The sequence below is a fragment of the Aquarana catesbeiana genome, linkage group LG02 (assembly GCF_042186555.1).
Source record: "Aquarana catesbeiana isolate 2022-GZ linkage group LG02, ASM4218655v1, whole genome shotgun sequence".
In the NCBI taxonomy this organism is placed as follows: domain Eukaryota; kingdom Metazoa; phylum Chordata; class Amphibia; order Anura; family Ranidae; genus Aquarana; species Aquarana catesbeiana.
In genome coordinates this window covers 168282833-168310158 of record NC_133325.1, presented here as the reverse complement: position 1 = coordinate 168310158, position 27326 = coordinate 168282833, and the positions used below count along the sequence as shown (strand labels likewise).

The following is a 27326-nucleotide window of genomic DNA, read 5'->3' as shown; positions in this document are numbered from 1 at the left end:
CCCCTTCCCTATCCATGCTCCTGTCCCCTTTCAGGACACTGGACACATGGATTCCTATGGCGGGGGTGGGAGGGGTGTTTGTTTTTTTTTTAAGCACGTGATTAGAGCCAGAGGCTCTAATCGGCTTCTAAAAAGGGTGGGCTCGGGCGCAGAGAGCGTGCCCTGATCCCACCCAATTGTGTGACCATAGTGAATGAATTCTCGCTATCTTCACACTAGAGTGCCTCCCCGCCAATCAGGGGGCAGGTCAGTGAGACCTGTTTCCTGATTGGCCAAAGCTCCAGGCAAACCTGTTGGATGCCTAGTGGCACTTTGGCAAGCGGAGAAAGCATGAGAGGAGCGGACACTTCCGCCGCTGCTGCTGCCCGAGTGTGGAGGAGAGGAGGAGAGTGGAGACACAGAGGATGCTCTTCGGGTAAGTGGCGGACCTCCTGCGGGGGTGGGGGGGTCTAGAGTTGCGAGCGACGCGTGGGGGTTGCAAGTGCCAACTGCGAGCCCAGAGGGGGGGTTTGCAAGTGCCAGCAGCTGCGAGCCCCGAGCGGGGGGTTGTGCAAGACATTTAGTGCTTTTTCTCTCAAATGTTTTTATTGCCAGGGTAAGTGGCTGCATTTGATGGGCACAAGTGGCTGCATTTGACGGCCACAAATGGCTGCATATGATGGGCACAAGTGGCTGCATTTGATTGGCACAGGTGGCTTCATTTGATAGGCACAAGTGGCTGCATTTGATGGGCAGAAGTGGCTGCATTCTATAGGCACAAGTGGCTGCATTTGATTGGCACAAGTGACTGCATATACTGGGCACAAGTGGCTGCATTTGATGGGCAGAAGTGGCTGCATTCTATAGGCACAAGTGGCTGCATTTGATTGGCACAAGTGACTGCATATACTGGGCACAAGTGGCTGCATATGATGGGCACAAATGGCTGCATTTGACGGGTACAAGTGGCTGCATTTGATGGGCACAAATGATTGCATATGATGGGCACAAGTTGCTGCATATTACGGGCACAAGTGGCTGCATTTGATTGGCACAAGTGGCTGCATATGATGGGCACAAGTGGCTGCCTATAAGTGCCATCTATCAGTGTCCATCAGTGCCACCTATCAGTGCCGCCTATCAGTGCCACCCATAAGTACAGTACCCATCAGTGCAGCCTTTCAGTGCCCATCAGTGTCACCTATCAGAATCCAGTGCCCCTATGAGTGCCCATCAATGTAGCATGACTGCGCAGTTGTCATTTAAAAAGTGACAGCGCTGAAAGCTGAAAGTTGGCCTGGGCAGGAAGGGTGGAAAGTGCCCGGTATTGAAGTGGTTAATAAGGAAATGGGCCTGTGGCTGGAGCAAAGGCTAGGGTCTTTGCCCTCTTTTGACATTATCTTAATGTGGATGCATAGTAAATCAGAGACTGTATTGGGGTCTCAGGGATTATGGAATTGTCAGCTGCTAGAAAGTATTTTGATAGTTGAACCTGAAGTGTTTTATTGAGGGTTAAGCCCATCTGAACTGGGGCTATCCCTTTTTCACAGCTTTCCCATGCTAGTTCTCGAGTGGCGGTCCTAACATGGTTTTTTCTCCTTGCATTAAGGGCTTGTCCACACCACAATTATAGCGTTACCTGCATTTTTGGATCCATATTTACATGTTCCAGTCCTTTTTTTTTTCCTCTTTGTTTTTTATTTTGACACTTGAAAAATCTTTATTTTCATCAGCTGTTCATTCCAGTGCATTCCAATGTGTTTACACATGTTTTGATTGTACTTTTGTTGAAAGCACAGGTTGTACTTTTGTTGTACTTTTGTTGAAAGCACTGGACCCGACTGCACTAGTGTAAACTTGGACCTTTGCAATACATGGCAAACACTGTGCATGCATTCTGGGTGAGGATTAAAAATGCAATGGAAATCATCTGGTGTGAACCAGCCCTAAAGTAGGGATTTTGAAGGAGGCAAAATAGGTTTGGGTGTGTTAGGAATAGTGTTCTTAGCAGATCGCTAACTACTGGCAGTTATACACACTATCTATACTCAGAAAAATATTTTGTAAAACATTTTTTTTTTCCTTTAGGAGAGAATGTACCTGAAACGGAGCAGCTGAGTGACAATGAACAGATTATTCCGGAAACTTGTGATGAGACCCCAGTTAATGATAATAACTCTTCCATTGTGATCCGAATCTCAGAGGAGGAGAGAAGGAAGTATGAGGAGGAGATCCGTAAGATGTACAAACAGATGGATGACAAGGTAGGTTGTTATGAAGTTGAGAAAACCATCCCCTTTGGAAAAAAATGCATTTAAAGTAATTTCTATTTATTATTTTGCAGGATGATGAAATCAACCAGCACAGTCAATTAGTAGAAAAGTTGAAACAGCAGATGTTGGATCAAGAAGAGGTAATATTTTCAACACACAATGTACTTATAAAAAAAATGCTGCAGGTATTTAAATACTACTCGTGAATTTAGTTTAAAGTTCTCAGTCCAATAGCAGGAAACAACAGCCCATAAGATATCATTGGGGTGTCTGTACTGGGCTGTCATGTAGGATAACTTCCTCAATAGGAAATAGAGCAGCTTTTGTTTGTAGGCATTACAAGAGATGTAGCTCAAAGATTGGACGCAGCTGGCAAAAAGATACAATTCTGGATTTCTGTTGTTTTGTGTAAATCTGCATAGACCTTTTTCAATGAGAAATTTGATAACAGTTTTATGCCATGGTTGTTAGTAGTAAAAGCAAGTTAATGAAGAGATCTCAGACCTTGCACTCTAAATAATTCAATTTAGTGAGATCAGTGGTATTATTTTAGAATAGAAAATAAAAATACACCAGAGAACCTATTTTGATATGGCTTACAGTATTACATACGATACAGAGGGTGAGAGGTTTGCTGAAGAATAACATACTTAACAAACATTTGTTATATTCTAAAGTCCAGTCACGCTGATATTCCAAGTAACAGCTGGGTTTTAAAGCCTGCAATAAGCAGCTTCTAGCTGTTGGATATCTATAGAACCATTTTGCCACTTCAAGTTATTCTGCCATGTCTAGCAAAGTGTATAAACTAAAATATTTTGTCAGGTATGAGAACTTTGAGGTGCCTGCTAGTTCCAGCAATATTCTTCATATCAGTTTGTTTGTGCCTGGAAAGTCTCTTAGGCCCAAGACCAACGCTGAGTTCAGGAACTTGACTTCTTTCAAAGTCAATTTCAAAGTCAATATATAGTAAATTCACATACTTCTGTTGCTACTCTTCAGCCCTTTTCATTCAACTGCCAAATGGTATTAGATTGTAAGCTCTAAGGATCAGGGCCTTCTGATTCCTACTGTATTAAAGTGTATTGTATTTGTACTGTCTACCCTCAAGTTGTAAAGCGCTACATAAACTGTTGGCGCTATATAAATACTGTATAATAATAATAGACCCTTTGTACCAGTAGAGGCTCTGGTACCACTTAAAATCCTACTCTGGTCTTAGCCCCCTAGTGCCTTTCCCCCCAGAAGGCCCATTGGTTTTTTTTTAGTTTTTTTTTTCTTTTTAATACTAACTTTTTTCTGAAGTCTTCAGGAAAGTTATGTGATGCACAAGGACCCCTTTTTCTTCCAATATTCTACTGTCTATGGGTGGTCCTGGATGATGCATATTTATACTGTGAATGGAGGGTGCAGTGGCAATGCCCCAGCTCACAGTATCTCCTCAGTATTTAGGGACTCTGGACATAATTCAACCTGGAGTACTAAAGACATCTTGTGGTTAAAAAGAAATATTGCGGAGATGGTCTTTAATTTGGAAATAAGTCAAGGCCCTTTATATATCCTGAGATTGAGATCCAAGGTCTTTGCAGGCACCACATTGTGTCTATACCTTACCAAAAATGTTTGTTTAGATTTTTTTTCAAAAACTCTAGCTGTATCATATTTTTCCCCACATGAAAGTCACTGTGATGCTACAGCATCATGATTTTACATACTATACTATATTTAACACACATTATGGGTTACTGCTAATTTTGTACTGTAATCCTAATCCCTGTCCACTCCCTGAATTGTTCATTCTTCAAGTGGAAACTTACATATTGCTTATTGAAAGATACTCAGAATGGAATAAATGCATACAAGGCATTACCAAAGACTGGTATATGTAAAAAATGGCCGCCAAAGGGCCTGCATAGAGGTCTTTTGTGATAAATAGTTTTTTTTTGTATAAGTTAGAGTTTACTTATGTACCTTCATACTACTCAGCTGCTAGCATAATAAGGATGTCTAGACAAATTACTTAAATCTGACACCATCTTCTGTGCAAACAGCTATTAGTATCCACTCGGGGAGATAATGACAAGGTGCAGATGGAACTGAGCCGCTTGCAGTCAGAAAATGATTGTGCCAAGGAAGAAGTGAAGGAGGTTCTACAGGCCCTGGAAGAACTTGCAGTGAACTATGATCAGAAGTCTCAGGAAGTTGACGAGAAAACTATACAGAACAAAATCCTCGCTGATGAGCTGTCTCAGAAAGTTGTAAGTACACTATTGTAATTCATATTCTGACCACAAGATGGTGGTAGTATGCTGCTAGTGTAACATGAATGCAGTGATTTTTTTCTCTAGTGGACCTATTGCTAGGTCCAGATGTGATCAGAAGCATGATTTCAAAATAAAACACAAAGACATGCTTCCCTTGCTACAGACCTCAGAGGAGTTCACAATACAACTCCTGCAATACCATGCTGACCATGCAGATGATGAGTCTCACACAGAATAGAGGCCATGTGAGATTCGAGGGCAGAGCTACTGCCTTGCCTTCCGTAGTGCTTTATATCTGCAGGGGACATGTGTTCAGGGCCATAACATATGTTCTGTAGTCAGAGATAAAAAAACAAGTATAACCTACTGTTTATATCAGTCGGCACCCACTTTAGCTTTTATTTGTAAAATTTTACCCCAGAAAAGAGATAACGACTTATACTGGTATGATTTATGAGGCCCACTTTAAGCATTAGCAGGACAATGCTTGCTGCCATTATATCACAAGATTTAATAATATTTGAAGTAGCTGCTTATTATTATTTTAAGTGATTACACAAAGATTTTGCTCCATTTCAGGCCAGTCTTTTGTCTCTGGAAAGTGACCTGCATCGCCTGCAGGAATTCAGCACTCATCAACGCAAGAGAATTGCTGAAGTTCTCAATGGCCTCATGAAAGACCTAAGTGAGTTCAGCGTCATTGTGGGCAATGGAGAATTTAAACTGGTAAGTTACTGTAACATAATGTGTCACTGATTTCAAAATTAGCACTTTGTTCTGAAGACTTGTCCCTGGTTCACCATAACATTCCACTATTTATACATGGTAGCTTGAACTACCATCCACATTAATATTCTCCTGGCTTTTTAATGTGCAAAAGAAATGTTTAAAATCCAGAATAATATAGCTACCCATCTCATTTTAATTATTTGGTCATACAGTGTGTTAAAGCGGAACTGAACCCATTGCCTTAACTGTTTCCCAAAGCAGTTATTTACAAAGCATGCAGTGAATGATAACTGTCACAGCTGCTTGTGCTCTCAACCGAACTGTCACGCCATCAATTGTCTGGTGTCATAATTGGCCACATGTGCAGCACCAGGGTAACTGCAGATCAGACATAGATGGCAGCCTCCTTGACTGTAAAGGATAGGAGGGTTTAGTTCTGCTTTAAGACATTTTTCTGTGTAACAATTTTTATACTCCTCCTTGAAGGAGAAGTCTAGGCTGCTTGGCTGTACTTCTCCTGTGGATCAGAGGAGTGCAGTTTGTTCTGCACTCCTGTGACCCATTTTCTACAGATAGCGGGCTGAAGCCTGCCTTCGGCTGACATCACAGAGCTGGTTCAGGCTCAGGTAAGAGCACAACAATAAAGTCCGGATCCGCCCATATACCCGGACCGACACCCGGCTCAGCCTCTGAGCGAGTCACTGAGACCTAAGCCAGTCACTCCCCCCCCTCCACATCAGATAGCCGGGCTCTGAGAACCGAGCGATCAGTGGTCTTTCATCACTTGGTTCTCAGTCTTAAAGCCAGCTGGAGACAGATGCTGCATCCATCTAGGTAAGTATGATTTTTGAAAAAAAAAAGTCCAACTTCTCTTTTAATCAAGGTGAACCAGCAAATGTGTTGCACTTTTTACCCAACAAGCTTGTTCACACTTGTGTGGAGACCTGTGATTTTCTGCACTACAAACCGTAGGTCACCTCAAGGTTACACAGAAAATTATTGTTTTCTATGTGCCCCATTCACACTGGAATGCAACCTTCAGGTGAGCTGTGGTGCAGTGCAGAAATCTGCGACATCACATCTCACCTGCAGCTCCATTTCTCTCTGCATTTCTATGCACTATGGCCGAGCTGTGAAATGAATAAAATGCCACCATATGACATTTCAATCAAGTTGAAAAAAAGGCCGAAATTAAACTTTTTAAATAAAAATACCCCTATAATACACAAGCTTAATGTATTCTAGTAAAGTTAGTTTGTACAAAAAGGTCTGTTTTGTTAGTTTATAGCAGTAGTTTGTTATTTTATAAACTTACAGCAGGCCGTGGCCATCTTAAGTGTGGGCATCTGAAGCCAGACTGTATTTCTTCCTGGATCTCATCCTTGCAGATCTCACACATGCTCAGTGCAGCACAAGCAGTGTAATAGGTTTCAGGTCAGGTTTCCATAGCAGCGGCAGTGTCAGAGGACGTTGCCGCCCCTTCCCAGAAGGCATTGCACGCAGGAAATGATGCGATGGACCACGGCCAGGGAGGAGGAAGTGAAAAATGAATACAGCAGATATACAGTAGGTGCTGAGAAAAAAAAAAAAATATCCAATTCTTAACAGTGCACAGTTTAGTGAGGGATGCTGAAGAGGTGTAAAAGTGGGTGGAACTCCACTTTAAAGCAGAACTAAACCCATCAATTTACCAGTTTCAAAAAACAGTTGCATTCTCGACAAATGCTGGGAGTGTAACTGTCACATTGGTTGGGGCTCTCAACCAAACTTTCAAACCATCAAACGTGTGGTGTCCTAACTGATCACATGTGCAGTCCCATGACAGTTGCAGGTCATACGGAAGCTAAGATGGCGGCTTCCTTGGCTGAAAAGGATAGGAGGGTTTAGTTCCGTTTTAATGGCATGATCAGGGATTGAATGCAAGCTGAGTATTTGCTGGTGGTGGGGTGGCATTTCAGATGAATGTGTTGTTTTGCCCTGCTTGGACAAAGCACAGGCAACACCAATGATGCTTCTACCAAAAGATCTTTCCCTAAATGTGAAAGTTTACATGTGGTGAGCTTGCATAGTTGTGCCTATTGAGGAGAGAGATTTGGCAAGGATAATCCTCACCAGCTGATCAACTTTTACCTAGGTAGGAGTGACCAAGGGAATTCTGCCATGGTCATTGGAGAAGCCTACTAAGATATGAACATTTTCTGAGCTTTCACAGCTGGGTGAAAGTTCTCTGAGGTCTGTAGGCACTTTTAGACTTTAGGCGTATTATATGGTTGGTTTAGGCTTGTAAAATATATCCCTTTTTGTAAAAATGACTCTTTGACATTGTAGCCTGTGGAAATCAGCGGCGCCATAGAGGAGGAGTTTACCGTGGCTCGTCTATACATCAGTAAGATTAAATCTGAAGTGAAATCTGTGGTGAAACGGTGTCGCCAGCTAGAAAATCTTCAAGTTGAATGTCACCGCAAGATGGAAGTTACTGGACGGGAACTGTCCTCGTGCCAACTGCTTATATCACAGGTATGGCCGACCTCCCTTATAATTAACTGGATTGTACACACTCCCTTTTCATCCTATTAGGGAATTTCTGTATAAACCCTTCTTTATAATAGTTAAAAAAATTAGCATTGCATTTTTATGCTGTGCTCTAAGAACTCATGATGATCTATTATAACAGAATAATAAGATTATGAGATGCTGGGGACCAGTTGAAGTTTAGGTGAACAACGTTTAAGTATCTCCAAGAGGTAATGTTTTCAACATTTTTCTTCTCAAGTGTGAGTTTATATAATGAAACCTTAAAACATGATCTGTTCATGATAACTGAAAAACACTATTGTAGAATGAAAAAAGAAAAACAAAACTTAGGAGTGTATTCATAAAAAATTTGCATAGCAGTTTGTCTATTAAAACTGAAAATAAATGTGTACTGTGCAAATGAGGGGAAAATAGAATGTTCTCAGACTATATTTGCTGCAGATTGAATGTGTGAATGAGGAAAATACTGCATTATGGCCATCAGATGGTGCTATCATAGAAAATAAATATGCTCAACAGCTCCATCTAGTGGTCAGTGTGGTATTTTTCCCATTAACACATTCGATCTGCATATTGTATAGCCTGAGAATTTATCTCACTCCCTCAGAACAAATTTACCTGCAGTTTCAATGGACAAACAGCTATGCAAATCTTTGTATAAATAATGCCTTAGTATTAGTATGATTAGTTTTATTATTGTATTATGAAATGAATAATGTTATTCATAATTGTGAACCAGTAGTACAGTGATATATGAGCTACCATTGCTGATTTTGAACAAGCATGTTCCAGGGCTGTATAATACACAATCAGATCTTACAATGAGCCGCTACCTAAGATCTTAACACTGCGCCAAAGAGAAACCCAATATGAATAGAGCAGCCACTTTAAGAACAAAAAGTATAATAAAACAAAGTCTACTAAAATATAAGTAAAAGGTAAATAGTGGTGCTAAGTAATGCAATAACACAAACATAAATATTACACACCCAGTGAGTGGTACTATGCAAACACTAGAAAGAAATAGTCCATATGCTATGATAATAATAATACCGTGTGGTATCTCCGTGATAAATATTCAGTTGATAGACTGATCCGACACCGCACCACGTGATCAACACTGTGGGGGTCATTTACGAAAAGGCAAATCCACTTTGCACTGCAAGTGCACTTGGAAGTGCAGTCACTCTAAATTTAAGGGGCAGATCTGAAATTAGTGGAAGCTCTGCTGATTTTATCATCCAATCATGTGCAAGCTAAAATGCTGTTTTTTATTTTCCTTGCATGTCTCCCTCGGATCTACAGCGACTTTACTTCCAAGTGCACTTTCAGTGCAAAGTGGATTTTCCTTTAGTAAATAACCCCCTGTGTCTCCACTTCCCCAGTTGGATGTAAACTCACCAGCATTAGTTGCCTCGCACTCTCGTATTTGGCATATCAAGCAATAGACCCCTCGGGGTTATGAATATCCCATCAAAAACGTTCCAAGTATCCAGAGACCCAAAGTTATATATAATATGTGGAGGAAAATTAAACTCCAAATAGTGTAATAACGTCAAAAAAATGAATTTATTAAAATCACACAGCCTAATGGTAATGCACTTACAAGAAGGCAAAATAAAACTTGCATTGGTATGGTGTGCAGATGCCAGAGATATCTAGTCACGGCGGAGATAGGTGAACCACTTACAGTACGGAAAATTTTCCCCCTTAATGACAGGCCATTTTTTGGGAAACGGCACTGCGTCGCTTTAACTGACAATAGCGCAGTCATGCGACTTTGTAACCAAACAAAATTGACGTCCTTTTTTCCCCACAAATAGAGCTTTAGTTTGGTGGTATTTGATCACCTCTGAGTTTTGTTTTTTTTGCGCAATAAACGAAAAAGGAGCGACAATTTTGAAAAAAAAAACAATATTTGCTATAATAAATATTTGCTATAAAAATAAAGAAATTTCCGTTTAGGCCGATATATATTCTTTTACATCTTTTTGGTAAAAAAAAATCGCAATAAGCGTATTTTTTTTTTTTGTCTTTTGCCACTACGCAATAAGCGTATATTGATTGGTTTGCGCAAAAGTTATAGCGTCTACAAAATAGGGGATAGATTTATGCCATTTTTATTATTTTTTTTTTTACTAGTAATGGCGGTGATCTGCGTTTTTTTAGCAGGACTGCGACATTGTGGCGGACAGAACGGACACTTTTGACACTTTTTGGGAATACACCCAACCAACGCGCAAACCACACGGAGCATCACTTCCAGTGATGCGTATACGTCACTTCCGGTTGCCGTACAGCCACGTTCCGATGCATTTTGTCATTGCAACTTCGTCCTGGGATTACAGGGCTGACATCCTTATCCTTCCACATTCATATAATTCAATGAGAGTGCCAAACAAATGTCCAAGAGTGCAGTTGGCTCGAAATTTTCCATACATTTTGCAGATCGCAATCTTTGTCTCTCTGTCCTATACACTACTATAGTACCATTGTATTATAGTGCTTTAAGTGACATCAGATTTAGACTACCATTGAGTTCATAACACAGAATGTAACTTGGCCTTCTCTTTTGTTTCACAGCACGAGGCTAAGATCAGGTCTCTGACAGAGTACATGCACAGCGTAGAGGTGAAGAAACGCCAGCTGGAGGAATCCTATGATGCTCTGAGTGAAGAAATAGCCAAGATGCAAGCTCAAGGTACTCTGTAGATATCAGTCACTGTGTTAAGTACACTGTGACAGATGAAATAGGAGATAAGAGAATTGTAAAATAGATCAATATGTTTCTATAAAAGAAAAGTGGAAGTCTTGCCCACAGCAGCCAACCCCTTGCTTACTTATTACTTATTTTTCAGCCTGAACTAGATAAATTATTATTATTATTATTATACAGGATTTATATAGCGCCAACAGTTTGCGCAGCACTTTACACCGGGGAAGACAGTACAATTACAATACAGGAGGGATCAGAGGGCCCTGCTCGTTAGAGCTTACAATCTAAAAGGGAGGATCAAGTGGAACAAAGGGGAGTAGCTGTGCGGGATGATCAGATGGACAAAATGAAAATACAGTTGTTAAGTGTGGGTAGGGTAGGCTTCTCTGAAGAGGAGGGTTTTCAGGGATCGTCTAAAAGCTAATAGAGTAGGAGATAGACGAGTTGATTGGGGTAAGGAGTTCCATAGGCTTGGAGAGGCTCTGGAAAAGTCCTGGAGACGAGCATGGGAGGAGGTGATGAGAGAGCTAGAGAGCAGGAGGTCTTGAGAAGAACGAAGAGAACGAATAGGTTGGTATTTTGAGACTAGGTCAGTGATGTAGCTGGGGGCAGAGTTGTGGATTGCTTTGTAGGTAGTTGTCAGTATTTTGAATTAATTCGTTGGGTGAGCGGAAGCCACTGGAGAGATTGACAGAGAGGAGTACCAGAGACAGAGCGATTGGTAAGGTGGATGAGTCTGGCAGCAGCATTCATGATGGGCTGAAGGGGGGATAGAGTATGCAGAGGTAAGCCATTGAGGAGGGAGTTGCAGTAATCGAGGCGAGAGATGACCAGGGAGTGGATTAAGAGCTTTGTTGTGTCATTGGTTAGAAAGGGGCATATTTTGGAGATGTTCTGGAGGTTGAGGCGGCAAGATTTGGACAGAGATTGGACATGGGGCTTAAAGGAGAGTTCAGAGTCCAGGACTTTTCCTAGTACCTTGGCATGTGGGAATGGGCTGATAGTTGTACCATCAATTTTGACCGAGAGGTCAGGGGAAGAGGCACGTGGGGGAGGAAAAATGATACGTTTTTATATAAGTTTTATGATATGACAATAGAAATATGACTGATCCAGACAATAGTAAAATTTATAAAAATAAATAATATAAAAATAAAACATAAAATAAAAAAAAAAACATTAAAAGCATAATGTGCATGAGCCTGTCAAGAGTTTAACCCAGATTGAACTAAAAGTGATACTTTAAAGGGTAACTCCACTCTTGTGGGAAAAAAAATTGAAAATAAAGAAAAAATAATATAGCATATACAATTGCGATACAAGTCATTTTGTAATTGAATGTTATTAAAAATTACCTTTCCTTTTCAATCTGCAGCTCTGTAATTTTCTGTAACATGCAATGCAATATGGCTACCTGGGGGTGTTCTGTACACAGAATATGCACAGAATGCCCCCCAGAAACATAATTTCCTTGTGTGATTGTCTCACTGATTTTCCCAGAAGTCTGCACTAAGATACAAGTCAGATTTCAGGCATCCCCTGGAACAAAAATGTCATTTTTGGTGAGATACTCCCAATAGGAAATCACGTCTAAAGCAAGGGTGTCCAAACTTTCTAAACAAAGGGCCAGTTTACTGTCCTCAGACTTAGGAGGGGGCCAGACTGTGGCCTTTGGGATTAGAAAAGGTCCCGGCATCAATGGAAATAAACAATGCCCCACCTTTGGTTTCAGCAGGAGGAATAGTGCCCTGTTGTTGGTATCACTGGGAGGAATAGTGTCCCATCATTAGGAGGAATTGTGCACCACTATTGGTGTCATTGGGCCCCATTGTTGGAGTCATTGGGAGGATTTGTACCCCATCATTGGTCTTATTGGGAGGAATTCTGCCCCTTCATTGGTGTCAGTGGGGGGGAATTATGCCCTATTGGTATCAGTGGATGAAAATAGTACCCCAAGGGCCAGATAAAAGAAAGCAAAGGGCTGCATCTGGCCCCCGTGCAGCAGTTTGGAGACCACTGGTCTAAAGGGATGCAGGCCCAGCAGCTTACCTCATTAGTGCCCTGCAGGTGCAGTAGCTGATTGACATTATGAAACCACTTCCATTAGATTCACTTTCCCACATGGACACATTGACAATGCCACCCAGAGGGGAATATTTTTTTCTCAACAAAAGCAGAGATACTCTTTAATGCTGAAAACAAACTAAAATATGCAGATGATAGGTGGAAAATCTTTGATACAGTATTGGGTGAATCAACAATCATTTCTATTTTCAAATGATCTTTTGTTACATTTTTTAAACATCTATGGCCAGCTTGAGTCTTAGGCTCCATGCACACTAAAGCTCATAAACGGCCGTTTTTGGGAGTTTGGGCGTTTTTTTAACAGCCCATAAACTCCCCTCTATGTTACCCTATGTGTCCATGCACACGTGGACGTTTTTAATGTTTATCAGCAGTGGAGTTTATGGGCTGTTTTCTGAACGCCATAAAATCGTGTTCAGGAGTCGTTTTTCTGACCACAAAAAACACCAAATGCTCATAAACGCTGATAAACATCGATAAACGCTCAAGAACGTGGCTCAACAGCGTTTTTTAAAGTTTTTGATCCATTAAAAAAAAGAAATAAATAAATTTAAAAAAAAAAAACGCTAAAAAACGCTAACATGGAAAACGCTAATAAACGCTATTGCAAAAACTTTAAAAACGTTGAAAGACTCACTGCAAAGCTACTGGCATTTTTATAACGTTATTTTAACGTCCAGTGTGCATGGAGTCTTAAAACAACAATAAAGTATAAATAAAGTCTATGTCTTAAAGTGACAATAACGCTCAACAGACTTTAGAACTACTTTAAGTTTTAATAAATTCCTTCCAAAGAATCATTTCATTAAACCAAGAAAAGAAAGCAGAGCATTGACAATGATGTTAATAGCAATTAATAAGGTGTCATCTTGCAAATTATGGAAAAATGAAAGTGAAATTCTTGCAGGGGGGCAAGAATGTGACAGCTTTTATTTTGCACTCATTTTCTTCTTTTTTGTGGTTTTATTTAGCTCCAGCAAGGTTGTGTTTTCAGCTACTGCAGTTTTGCATTGAGGTTCCATTCTAAATGAATGGCAGTGCAAAGCACTGTACCAGGCAAAGTGTTGTGGGTTACCAGGCATTGTGGGAATGTCTGGTAAAATGTGCATTGTCTCAGCGGATACTTGCCTATTGATGTGTCCTGCATTGTTAAGATGCCATATACAAGCAAGCATCGTTACCATACTTAAAAAATATGTTACCCCAACATTTCATATTCCTGACATGTGTCTGTTGCACCATGTAATTTTGTTAAAAAGTATCCTGTTCTCTTTGTATTGCTTCATTTTTGTGAAATCCCTGATGATGAAATTCCTATTTTAAACTAACCACACTAGGCATGAGAACACATCCCAGCATAGCCAGTTTTTATATCTATACTGTATACACAAATGTTTTGCCTTTCATTTCTATTTTAAACTGAACAGGTTGTATACGGATTCACATATATTTTAAAGCAGAAGTACAGCCAAGTCCGCTGAATACGCTGTCTGCTGTCATCACAGAGACGGTCCAGGCTCGGGCAAGATTGTGACAATGAAGTTTGGATCTCTTCACATGCCTGGACTGGCACCAGGCTCAGCCTCTCAGCAAACCGCTGAGAGCCTGAGCCAGCTGCTCCCGCCCCCTCCACAGCCCAGCGCTCCAGTGAGGGGGGTCAGAGCAGAGAGCTGTGAAAAACGAGCGATCTGCGGTGTTAGATCGTTTGGTTCTAAGTGTTAGAGCTGGCGGGGGACAGATGCAGTATCAGACCGATGCTACATCCACCTAGGTAAGTATGATTGGGGGAAAAAATGGATTCCCATACTTCTCTGTATTTTACAGCAGTTTGCTATCTCACAGTTGCCTCAAATAGGCAGAGGTAAAACTGCAATCCTTTTCTACACACTATAAATGGACCAGGGGGTGTGTGCAAGTACATTCCAATCTGTAAAATCCTCTTATAATAAATGATAATGGCAGTTGCTGGGCTTGTCATGTCTGTTTATTACAGGGTATTCTATGTGATGTTTTCATCTTGTCACAATAAATAATACATGTCAGAGATGTTGTAATTCACTGAAAATGATGTGTAATCAGCACTGTCACTTTCACTTGACAGAAAATGTGACTGAAGTAGCGACAAAGGAAAAGGAGCAGGATGTGGTGGAAGCCCACGAGGTTAAGGTCAGCATTCTAGTGTCACTAGTCAAAGCAATGTGTCATAAATATAGTAAAGTATATTGATGACATATCACACATATATTCTAGAACTGAGCTCTAATCTGAAAAGAACATACACTTTCTCATTTTCTATTACTCTGATCATCACATTTATAAACACATTCAGAACAATCTGTGGTAAAGAATTGATAACACCACACTGGGTCTTGTTTAAGAAAGTGTTAAAAACTAGAACGGTCTGTGCTGCCCATAGCAACCAGTCAGTTTTTCTATTTCATGAATTAAAGCACAAACAGAGGAATGTAATTGCTTGCTGTGGTTCATCATCCAAAGAATTGGCTGCACACCAAAGATATTCAACTCCATCCAGGGATTATTACAATGACAGCACATCACTCACACCCACCCAAAGCCATGCCCCCAACATGTTTCACCCACAGCTGGGCTTAATCATGGGGATCACCATGCTGTTGTTGCAATAAACCTTGGCTGGAGTTGAAACTCTTCCATGTGCAACCCTTTAGTTGGATGGTGGACTACAGTGGAACAAGAGCGGTCTCCAGGGCCTTGGCATCCGGCTGATTGATTGATCCTCAAGGTGGATACAGGCTGGCCTGTGAGCGGTGAAAGGGGTAGGGTTTGTTGAACAGTATGCTTGCTATGTTTAATACAGACAGATCTTCCTTCATGGTAACAAGTATCCAGTCCAAAAATGGCATATGTGCTGCAGTCTGTAACTAGCATTAACAGAGAAGTTTTTTTAGTCCTCCTGAAATATCATTTTATTATCTATGGATCCTGCCAATAGATCTATTACTTTTATGCTTCTTTTAACTGGGTCACAACTGTTTTGTCTTAAAATTGCACAGTAATATTGTCATATTGAGGTTTTTTGATAGCCCTGAAAAGGGATCCATGGGGAATTGCTTTTAAGAGCCGGTTTTACATGCAGCTCAGAGGTAATATGCTGCCCCCTGGACACATCTTTTTTTTGGGTGAAGGAGGGGACCTGCAGTACTACTTTGCAATTGCATGCAGTGAATGCAGTTGCAGAATGGTCTGCCAGTACTACCTGCCAAAAGTGACTTTGTTGTATTAAATTCTCTGCAACGTAACCGCAGCAGTATGTTCTGCAGAATCAACAGATAATAAAACTATGTTGTCACCAGATCCCCATCAGACTATATATCACTGAACATTGAACCCCTATTCACCTTAATAAAAGCCAAAACTGAAACATGGGTCATTCTTCCTTTAAGCGTTATGGGTAGAATCAGTTTAATTAAGAGGATATTACTGCCCAAAATTCTGTGTATTCTCTGGAATTCCCCTGTATATATACCCTTTAAATTCGTTAGGATTATCGACACCTTATTTCAGTCCTTTGTCTTGGGAGATAGCAGACATAAACTACAATTGATAGAACCTGACAACCTTAGGGGGTGTAGCACTTCAAGACTTTAACCTATATTATTTTGGTGCTCAACTGTCTACTTTATATCAAGCAGATAGATTCGATTTATCCCTAGTTTGCAAATCATCCACGTTTGCCATACCACACCCTCTGTGCGTTGTGCTAAGAGGGATCCAGGGATCCTTTGCAGCTCATAATCAAAATAGTCTTCTTTACCACCATAAGTGTATTTGGGACCTGGCTATAATCAAATGAAATACCCCTATGGTCTACAGTCCCCCCTTCCCCTCTGCATAACAAACATTTACCTGAACTTCTAACAATACCAGATTCAGATTTGTGTGTCTCTTAGGGCTATACTATATCCATTTTGTGGTTTACACCAGAGGTATAAAGACCTTTCAAGTGCTGAAGGGTGAATTTACACTGCCGAACTTTATGCTATTCCATTATCTTCAGCTGTGTCATGCCCTACGAGCCCAATTCCCCAACATGTATCCAATACCTACACCTGTTCCCATAATGGAGGTTATAAATGGCAGTGACCTCAAAAAACTGACTTCACCATTTTACAATATATTACTTAGCCTTAGCCTTTAGCCTCTAAAATTGACTATTCTCCCAAAACCTCCTGGGAAGTAGATGTAGATGGTCTAGATAATTACAAATAGGGTGAGGCTCTAGATCAGGGATGTCCAACCTGCAGCCCACCGGCCACATGTGGCCCAAGACAGCTATGAATGAGGCCCAACAAAATATCGTAAACTTACTTAAAAATTTCGATTTTTGGGGGGGAAATTTTTTGTAAAAATGCGTTTACACTTAACAAACACGTGGCAGAAGAAAAATTTTACAGTGTCTCTTTACTGGACTTTTATAAGTTTTATTCTCCCAAAGAAAAATATCCCACTCTTCACAATCATGCCCTATTCATGTCATCAGTTTTTGGTAGCACCTATTAAGGAGGAAACACACAAAGGGCAAAATTAGAACCAAAATATCTGATAAGCACCATAAGAATTCATTAGGAATTGCTACTACATCCATCAAACCAGATATTGATGCGTTAGTTTATCAAAAACAGTGTCAAATATTGCACCAGTTTTATGTTGCCCTCTTTTACTTTAATAATAACAAAAGCAATTTAAAAAAAATTTAAAAAATTAAGTTTTATTGCTCAAATAGGTACATTATCCATATCAATGATCGTTAAGATGTGATCTGCCTGACTTTTTCTGTTCATCAGCTATCCTTATTGTTAGTGTATTTTATGTGTGGCCCAAGACAATTCCTCTTCTTACAATGTGGCCCAGGAAGGTCAGAAGGTTAGACACCCCTGTTCTGTATAATTGCAAACTAATATCCCCTAAATTTTTATTGTGTGTCACTATTCATATGATTTTGTATTGTACTCTAATGTGTTTTCTGTTTCCTTGTAATAACTTTTCAAAAAAGAAGTTATACTTTTTAAGTAAAAACTATGTTATCATACAGGGAGTTTAAAACAAAAACTGTTTTTTTTATTGATATTGACAGGCAAAATCATATACTGTATGTTGTGTTTTATTTTGCCCATAGTGCTTTAGTTGTGCTGCTGGACAGACTGTGCTTTAGTTGATAAAGTGATACTGCAAAACACATTTGATATTTTATAATTAACAATGTCGTCACTTGCTTGGTTTCGATCTGCCAGCTTTTATATTTTAAATATAGCATCCATTTGTTAAGGTATTTTGTTAAATGCATTATCTTGTACAGTAGCAGAGTGGTTGCAAGTCGACAAGCCTACCATGCCCCCAGCTCCATTGAGGATGTCCAGGGGACTTTTTTAATGGTTATCTGCTTATTTGGTTACAAAAACAATTGCAATAGCCTGCTCCCTCACCAATGATATTTAAACTATATCTTGCTCCCATATTTGGTTAAAGTATACATTTTGTCCAAGAGGTAAAAAAAAAAAAAAAACAGCTTACCACTCCTTAGATATAATGGCCACATTTGTTTTCCTGAAAGTACAGAAAAATACCAGTTGATCCTGCCAGAAAAACAGTGTCCTTGTAACTTCCTGTGCACTGAACTGGACGATGTTATCAGTGTTCTCAGCTATTTTTTTTTAAACTACAGAACATCTCCTCCCTATGTAATGGACTTGAAGAAATGAGGAGGTGTTTTCTAGTCTTAACACTACCTATTCTAGGGTGTTCCCCTATAAATACAGCACTGTAAGAGACAATTCTCACCCTAGGACAGAATATGTATTACTAGTAGGATCACCAGGTGCAAAAAAAGGGGAAGCTGCTAACTTACTGAAGATAGCCTGGATGTAACATTGTTTGATAGATCAGTTAAGTGGACAGGAAGAGACAAGGACACTGCCTTTCTGGCAAGATCAACATGTATTTTCTATACTTGCTCAAAATGCTCTTAACCTGAAAAAGAAAGAAAATGCTGCCATCAAATCTTAGACTAGGTTTACATTAAAGCGGGGTTCCAGTAGTTTTTGTGTTTGTTAAAAGTCAGCAGCTACAAAAAGTGTAGCTGCTGACTTTTAATAAACACACACTCACGTGTCCCAGGATCCAGCGATGCGGCCGCCCGAACCCTGGCTTCTCTCTTTCGCCTCTCCCCGATGCCGGCATTACAAGTGTGGGCACCCAGCTTTGACAGCTTGCGCACTCAATGGTCGGGGAATCTTCTGGGACCTGTGACGAATCCCATAAGATTGCAGGGAGGGGGGAGAGGAGAACTTCCGCTCGGGTCACCTGGGAGGTACCTGCTCCCACTTCATGAGTGGAAGTGGGAGCAGGTACCTGTCAAAACTAGGTACCTTCTCCCCCCAAAAAAATGACATGCCAAATGTGGCATAGGAGGGGGGAGGAATGCTTAAAGCGGAACTTCCCCCTTTGGGTGGAGCTCCTAATGTGCGTGCCGCGTTTGTTTGAGCATAAAAGCCCATGCATTTTCCAGGAGGAAAAAGGTTCCTGCACCTTTTTTAAAACATGGCTGCATGCAAACCCCATAGTGCTTTGGCACCATGTAACTCCACGTGCAGGAAACCGCATCACGCTTTTCACTACGTGGGGGTGCCATTAAGAGTTAATTGCATCCCCACATTTTCTTTAAGGCAACACATATGTGTGCTGCTGCATTAATACAGTTCAGATGAAGATTTCATGGCACTGAGTTAAATTGGAGATTTCAGTACATTTTGACAACTCTTAGTACTTGGTTTAGGTGTGAGTGCATAGTAAAATGTCGATTCACCAGAGCCAAAATACGGGTATGGGCCCACTTGCCCTTAGGGGTGTGGGGCCGTATAAACTTGATAAAAATGATCCTTCTCCCCAAAATACTCTACGCATTATGGCACTGCCCAATTTACCTTCCATTAAAACACTTTAAAACACTTGAAGCCCTTAAACCTTTTATCTGGGGGACCGGCAGGCATAAACTGGTCTGGCAAGTACCTAAAAACCCAACAGATATGGGAGGCATGGCTCTGCCAGATTTTAATCTTTACTACATTGCGTCTCAGCTGTCACAATTGTTTCATATAGACAAGACAGACAACACACGCTTTCGAGTCCTACTCTGCTCAAAAGGAGCACAGCTCACTGGGGATTCGCTGTATACAATATCGGCGGGATCCAGGGGAACTGAGTCAAGAGGAGATACGAAGTCCCTGGTGTATCACTATAGGCGCATCTGGGACCTCGCCTCCACCAAATTAGGGATACCCCAACACAATGACTACACGCCAATATGGCATAACAGAGACCTGACAGAATTTCTTCACATCCCTGATCCCGAGTTGTGGGAAACGAGGGGTGTATACTATCTGCATCATTTGTTCTCAAATGGAACCCTCAAAACTTATGACATGCTTAAAGAGGAATTTTCTCTCCAAAATTGCATGTTCTTTAGGTTTTTGCAAATAAGACACGCGGCCCAAACACAATTTCCACATGCCCATCCCCAGCCCACACTTCATCCGATTATGGCCATAGTTAAGAGCACGGATTCACACAAATTGATATCTGCATTTTATAATATGCTTTTGGTTCTCCCTTCTTCTAAAATAGCATTTGACTTGAAGCCTCGTTGAGAAAGAGAGGTAGGCCCTATGGAAAAGGAGGAATGGGAGGAGGCGCTAGAGACTTATCCCCGAGACTTTCAGATAAATGATCTCAGATTTACATAACACATAGGGCATACCTCACCCCTATTCGTGTAGCCAGATACAAACGTCATCAGTCCATCTTTTGCCCACTATGTGGACAAGAAACCGGCACGTTCTACCATTTAATGTGGACCTGCATCAAAATTCAACAATTTTGGAAACAAGTGGTAACCTTTTTGCATGACACCATGGGCTCTCCAGTAGCGCTAGAACCAAAGCTATGTCTTTTAGGGATATTCCCAGACACATTAGACAAATTCACCAAAACATTTCTCCATGAAACTTTATTTTCTGTTAGGAAAATAATTGCAAGAATGTGGATGAGATCCTCTCCCCCTAGTTTCATGGAGTGGAAGATAGAGGTCAACACAACCTTACCATATAAAAAATACGTATATACCAATAGAGGATGCGAGACCAAATACAATAAGATATGGGATCGATGGCTACAGGAGCCAGAAACTTGCAGTTAATTACGATTCTGGCTAGTAATGTTAAAAATTCAGATGTCTACACATTAGTTTTCATTACTGTTGTATCAAGTGAAATAACATATGAAGACATACATCTTAATATTCCATTCCAAAATGATTGCTATGCATGTATTGTATATACTACTCATTGTACGGACCTTAACGTGCTTTATGTAAGTAAACGTTATGACATTAATATGTACATCATCTGTATCCAAATAAAAATCTTTGTTCAACGAAAAAAAAAAAAAATGTAGATTCACATTTAGCTACATTTCTTTGCTTCAGAAGGTTCTGGAGATGCAGATGGAAAGCCACCGTGAGGCCCACCATAAACAACTGGCACGTCTCCGTGATGAGATAAATGAGAAACAGAAGATCATTGATGAGCTTAAAGAGTAAGATCTAATTTGAAGTTTTGGAATTTTATGTATATTATGTTGCAATGACATGTAACTCAGTCCACGGCAATCATATTTTTTTCATACATGGTTTATACAAGTAGAGCTCGCAGTTTATACCAATAGTAAGCAGCTTTGCAATTACAGAACAAAATACTACAGTAAAGGACCTATTTAAAATAAATCATGAGACACAAGGCCTGCCATTGCTGACCTTCTTCTGGAAATCTAATGGCTATAATGCTGATCCCTTGCCTTTAGTACTTTATAGTCACTGATCTAGCACAAGTTTGCAAATTGTGAAAGAAATACGTCAGAAAGCCTTGTATGCATATTTACTTTATAATAATAACTTAACAAATGGAAGAGGGTCATAATTACAGTCAGGTGACTAACATTTGTAGAAAGGAAAATCAGGTATGGCAGCCTCCATGTTTCCATGTTAGCAGGTTTTCTTTACTACTACTTTGTTGCTGTATAGATTTAGAAAGTACTTTACTGCATTAGTAAATATGGTCTTGAACGCTCACACCATTCTCAGGTTATGTATTGATTCAGGTTGCTCTGTTTTTTTAACAGTGTTTTATTTACATCATGGCTATATGCCTTCAGATTTATGATCATTTGGGTTTTTAAGCTGAAGATATGTCACCAGCACACCAAGGATTCTCCAAACGCATCCAAAGCTTTATTTAATGCTCACAGCATAATAACAAAGGCAAAGTTTCCGAGCCGTGCAGGCAAGTGACTTGCCTGATAAAGGGGTCCTGCATGGCTCTGAAACGTTGCCTTTGTTAATATGCTGTGACCACTGAATAAAGCTTTGGATCCATTTAGAGAATCCTTGGTGTGCTGGTGATATACAGTATCTTCAGCTTTGAATGTCTATGGTTTGCAGCCATTAGTAACTGCAGCACCCACTGACAACTAACAATTAATTCCAGGAACGTGTGCGTTGGAAATATTTCACTTGGATTTTTGGTCACAACTGCACTAAACAATAACAGCTACCAGGAAAATGTTTTGTGATTTAACGAAGGAGGAATAGAAAATCTGGTAAATGTAATTTATGTGCCTCTTTTCTTCTCAGTTTGAACCAGAAGCTGCAGCTGGAATTGGAGAAGCTCAGGGCTGACTACGAGAAGCTGAAAAGTGAGGAACACGAGAAGAGCAACAAGCTGCAGGAGCTGACGTAAGTATCATTCCAGGCTTCACTAGTATTATTATCTTGTACTTATGAAGATCTATGGATCTAGAGATTTATGATGCCCAACCAACAGTCCAGGGACCAAATGTGACTCTTCAAGCATAGCCTAACCTTGTAGACCTTCTGTTTGTTCTTTTTATAGTGTAGGGCACAAATGAAGGTGATTTAAAAAAAAAGAACCATGGCATTGACCTATGGAGGCCACAGAGCCCACAGTTATTATCTCTTTGCAGAGCCCAGAAAAGTAAAATGTTAAAAGATAATGACAAGAAAAGGAAAGATGTCAAGTCTCTGAAGCATTCATAGCTATTTTTGGCACACAACTTCCAGTCATAAACCCATTGCCTTCAAGTGCTAGAGTCTTTCCTTCTTTCTTCTTTTTACCAGTTAGAGGTAAATTATTAACAAATCATATTGAATCAAAATTAGGGACGAGCTCATTCAAAACTGAAATTTCATTTTTAGCTCCATACTGTGACTTAGAAACTTATGGTATATCTCTACACAGCAATATTTTCCCACTGGAGTTCCTGATTTTTTTGTGTCTTATACTTGATGCTACTTTCTCTGCAATGTAAAATACATTTAGTAGTAAGACCCTGAAAATAGGCAGTTGGGTTGCGTTTTTAACCAGTTTTTCTATCACCTATCAATGCTACTCACAATTGTTAAAACAGGGAATGAATGGAGATGTACACTTGGCAGTGTTGGCATTGCCTCGTATCAAAACAAAGCAAAAAAAATGCTGCCCATGGAGTACGGCAGAAGTTGACTGTTTGTAAACACTTCTATTAAAAAGCATCGCAAGTGAACTGTAAATGCATTTTAAACGCAACACGGTTGCAGATTGTCAAAAGCAATCATTTCCTATTTTAGCATTGTAAAAAATAAAAAAGTAAAAAAAATCTCACCGGGCGTTGGAAATGCCTGTGCAATATGTTGGAATGCGTGTTAAAAGCGTTAAAAATGTAACACCTGCATAAACCTAAAGTAAGATCTGTTGTAGCAGTTGTGACAGATGGACAGAGTCAGGAAATGAGGTGCAGAAAAGTTGCCAATGGAGAAATAGAAAGTGTATTAAAAATTTCCCTACATTTTGTTTACGCTTCTAAACATGGCGATACTATGACTAGTATGCTATAACATAACAAAACTGCTAACAGATGCAAGCAACAGGAAAGACAAGTTGCACTAAGATACCATTGCTGTTTTTTTTCAAAACCTGCAGAGTGTTCGTTCTCTTTTGGTATGGTGAGAACATTTATCCAATATATTATATTTGTTTTATGTCTGATAGATTTCTGTACGAGAAACACGAGCAGTCCAAGCAGGATCTTAAAGGGCTCGAGGAGACTGTTGTAAGTATCTTTTATTTATGCTATTGTAATGTTGTTGCTCCTTTCTGTATGGATTTACTGTCATGTTGTAATATTTTTTAAGGCACGTGAACTTCAGACCCTCCACAATCTTCGGAAGCTTTTTGTTCAAGACGTCACATCTCGAGTCAAGAAAGTAAGTTACCTCTTAGCACTTCCGGGACTGGTGATTTATAAAAGATAATTTGATTTTTTTTAATATATTTATAAGGATTCTTATTGTGTTTTTGAATTTCAAATAGAAGTCCTATGAATTACTGTGTGGTTGGATGATATCCATGAGCTACTATACAGTGTGTTTTTAAGAAGTAGTATTACAGAGTTTATAATATGTAAAGTAGAAGGACTAATATCTTACTGTAGGTATAATGGTACCAGCATCCCAGCAAATTTGTAGTATATCAAATTACAGTCTAAAGGACTTAAAGGGGTTGTAAAGGTAAAAAGTTTTTAGCCAATATGTGTTCTCTGTGCTATATACATAGTGAATATAGTTGTTATTTCTGCTTAAAATATTTAGTTACCTGTTAAATAATTATGCTATTTCTCCACTTCCTCGTTCCCTTTCTTGATTCTCTCCTCAACTTCCGGTTTTGGAGCGTGCTCACTAAAGCTACGTCACTGCATCAAAGGAACTATAATTCCCTTGAGGCTTACCATAAGAACATACCTAAAATATAAAATAAACATACAACAAGGATTGTGGAAAAGTTTAGGTCGTGGCCCCTTTATAGGGTTTAAAATAATTTTATTATAAAATGAACTTTAACCTTTAATACCAAACAGAACCGCTGTTACCCATTAACAGACCAACATGCTTAGTCAATAAGGCTGCATTCACACCTGAGCATTTTCAGCTCGTAAAACACTCGTAAAAAGCACATCTCAAAAGTTCCAAAACGCCCAACAAGCAAAATCTCATTCATTTCTATGGCACCTGTTCACATATGAGCGTTTTGTCGCCTGAAGCAAAACACCTGAAGCACAAAAAAGTACATGATCCTCTTTTTGGGCAGATTACAAGCATTTTTGGCCCCACAGACTTCAATAGAAATGCTGGACTTGAGCAGAAAAACGATCAAAAACACTCATATAACGCCAGTAAAAATGCTCAAAAAGCATCTCTCCACCCCCAATTTCCTCTCTCTCTCTCCTCCCCCTAGTGCTTTAAATTGGCTAAACAAAAATGCCAGAAGCTGTAAAGCGCTTGTAATACCCTTCTAAAACGCTTTTAAAAAAGCTTGTAAAAAAGCTGCAATAAAAGCTTAACAAAACACCCAAAAAACGCCTGAAAATTGATATGCTCAGGTGTGAATGCAGCTTAAGACTCAAGCAGGATTATCTTATACCAGCCAAATAACAGTTTACCAACCACTGTCCACCCACAAAGTGGGCGACATTACCCAGAAAGATGGACCTTCAATATCAAACAGAACTGTTGTTAACTAATACCAGACCAACATGCTTAGCCACTAAGACTCAAGTAGCAATAGCTTATACCAACCAAGTAATAGCGTACCAACCACTGTCCACCCACAAAGTCGGCGACATTACCCAAAGAAAGAGGGACCGTGATGACGGGAAATAACAAAGGAGAGGAAGGGTGGGAGAGCAGGTCAAAAGATCCAAAAGGAAGGCTGAGGAGAGACCAGAGGTGAGTCCAGCTGACAGACCTGAGATAAATGCTGACTCTGCAGCTGAGATAAATCTTCTTAGCAACAGCAGGCAGCTTGCCACCTGAAACACCAAACAGAAAGAACCAACAGAGACATGTAATTAACAATCACCAAAGCCCTCAATTAAGAGTAACATTAATTTATAAAACAAATGGGAGTTAGGGGTAACAATACCATGGGGCCACTTCTCTATTTTATTTTTTTTGTGGTCCTGACATTCTCCCATCAAATGGGTTTTGTATACCTATAGACCTGTATAGGAATGCAAAATCCACTTTAAGCAGGTCAAATGCAGGTCAGAAGAAGATCAGCACCTGCCAATGTGATTTCAGGAGCATCTCAAACTGATGTCAAGCTGATGTCATCAACATAGGCCAAAAGCCAGTTGATACAGGCCTTAGGAGGGTGGGATTTTTTTTCAATGAAAGATCTGGGAACAGGATCGTTTAAATTAAAACAAGACATATAAAGAAAGTTATGATTTCCAATGCATGCCTTTGAAGCCTTACTTTCACAGAACCCATTGTACAGTGGCAAAAACATCAAATCCATCATGGACATTTCCAGCCTAGTAGGGTTTATTTGAAATTTTTACTGTATTTGGAGCTGCTGCCTACAGTAACTCAATTCCTTGTTTTTTTCCCTAGATAAGGAAAGATAAGTTTATATGCTGCATTTTCTCCACAAATTTTCATGCTTTAGGTTTGTAAATTGGCTTAAGAACCAAAGGACATTGTTGCATGTGACAATAGATTTTGTCAGTAAAGCAGACATTTGTGAATGGGCTGTTTTGCTAAATAATCTTTTCTTTTTTTTTTTTTAGAGTGCTGAGATGGAACCCGAGGACAGTGGGGGGATTCATTCCCAGAAACAGAAGATTTCCTTTCTTGAGAACAACCTGGAGCAACTTACAAAGGTTCACAAACAGGTAAGTGTGATCTGTTTGTAAGACATGACTATGCATCTGACCATGCTAGAGAAGAGCTCATAAGAAGCTTGCCTGTGCTGCGACAGTCTAGCTTACTATACACTGCTTCATCCATTATCAAGACAGAACATTATTGTAAAACACTTCAAGAGAAGAGATCAAATATTTTCTTTACCTTTTTGGGGGCTTATTCAATAAAGTAGTGAAGTGAGGTGTAAAGTCTAGTAACTCATGGAAACAAATACATTTTTAGTATATTTTAAGAGACCCTGTTGCCTCATAAGGGCTCATTCACAGGCCTGTACAGCATGCAGAATTGCATGTTTTTATGTGCCGAGTAGTAAAAGGTGTTCCGACAGCAGCCTGATAAGACAGACTGCATCCAAGGATATGCGTCCATCCCTGTACAGAGGTAAATGCTTGGGTGTGTGGGAAGATCTGTAAAGGTGCTGCATCTGTCAGCCTGCTGTTTATCTTTAACAGGTTGCAGGCCAGGGCCTGTGCATCCAGGGTGCATAGACACAGCTCTTCTGCATGCTTTACAGGTCTCTGCATACACATTAATGAGCCCTAAAAAAGAAACAATGTTGCTTTAATATTGCATGTTTAAACTCAGTTGAAGTCAAACTTTTCTGACTTGCAAAACTAGAGCTGCGGGTAAGAATCTTCAGCATCTGTCACCTCTGGTTGTGTCAGATGCATGTATCACCCACGGCCCCCTCGCCACAGCCCTGCAGCTGGGTAAGGACCTTCTAGGGATGTAGGAGCTGTGGGGTGGAAGTCACAGTGTGCAACACGGAGGCGCAAGCATCCCACACACCCAGAAGTGTCAAGTGCTATGGATTCTTACAAGCAGCTTTAGAAAACAAAGATCAGCTGCAATGGAGTAGATAAAGGAAGGATTACATGTCTTAGACAAAACAATGT

At 40.1% G+C, this 27326-nt stretch overlaps 1 protein-coding gene across 3 annotated transcripts in view; it reads left to right on the top strand.

The window, feature by feature from the left end:
* The window catches only part of KIF5A (kinesin family member 5A), a 211707-nt gene that overhangs the window by 131513 nt on the left and 52868 nt on the right, over window positions 1-27326 (top strand). For 2 of the 3 annotated variants that reach the window (XM_073613782.1, XM_073613784.1), the window contains exons 12-23: window positions 2068-2243; window positions 2324-2392; window positions 4304-4510; window positions 5096-5242; window positions 7574-7762; window positions 10364-10481; window positions 14683-14747; window positions 21100-21209; window positions 22303-22404; window positions 23717-23777; window positions 23860-23931; window positions 26295-26399. In XM_073613782.1, coding sequence (XP_073469883.1) covers window positions 2068-2243; window positions 2324-2392; window positions 4304-4510; window positions 5096-5242; window positions 7574-7762; window positions 10364-10481; window positions 14683-14747; window positions 21100-21209; window positions 22303-22404; window positions 23717-23777; window positions 23860-23931; window positions 26295-26399 — 1421 coding nt within the window. The remainder of the gene's footprint in view (window positions 1-2067; window positions 2244-2323; window positions 2393-4303; window positions 4511-5095; window positions 5243-7573; window positions 7763-10363; window positions 10482-14682; window positions 14748-21099; window positions 21210-22302; window positions 22405-23716; window positions 23778-23859; window positions 23932-26294; window positions 26400-27326) is intronic. The other variant, XM_073613783.1, reaches the window with a different exon arrangement.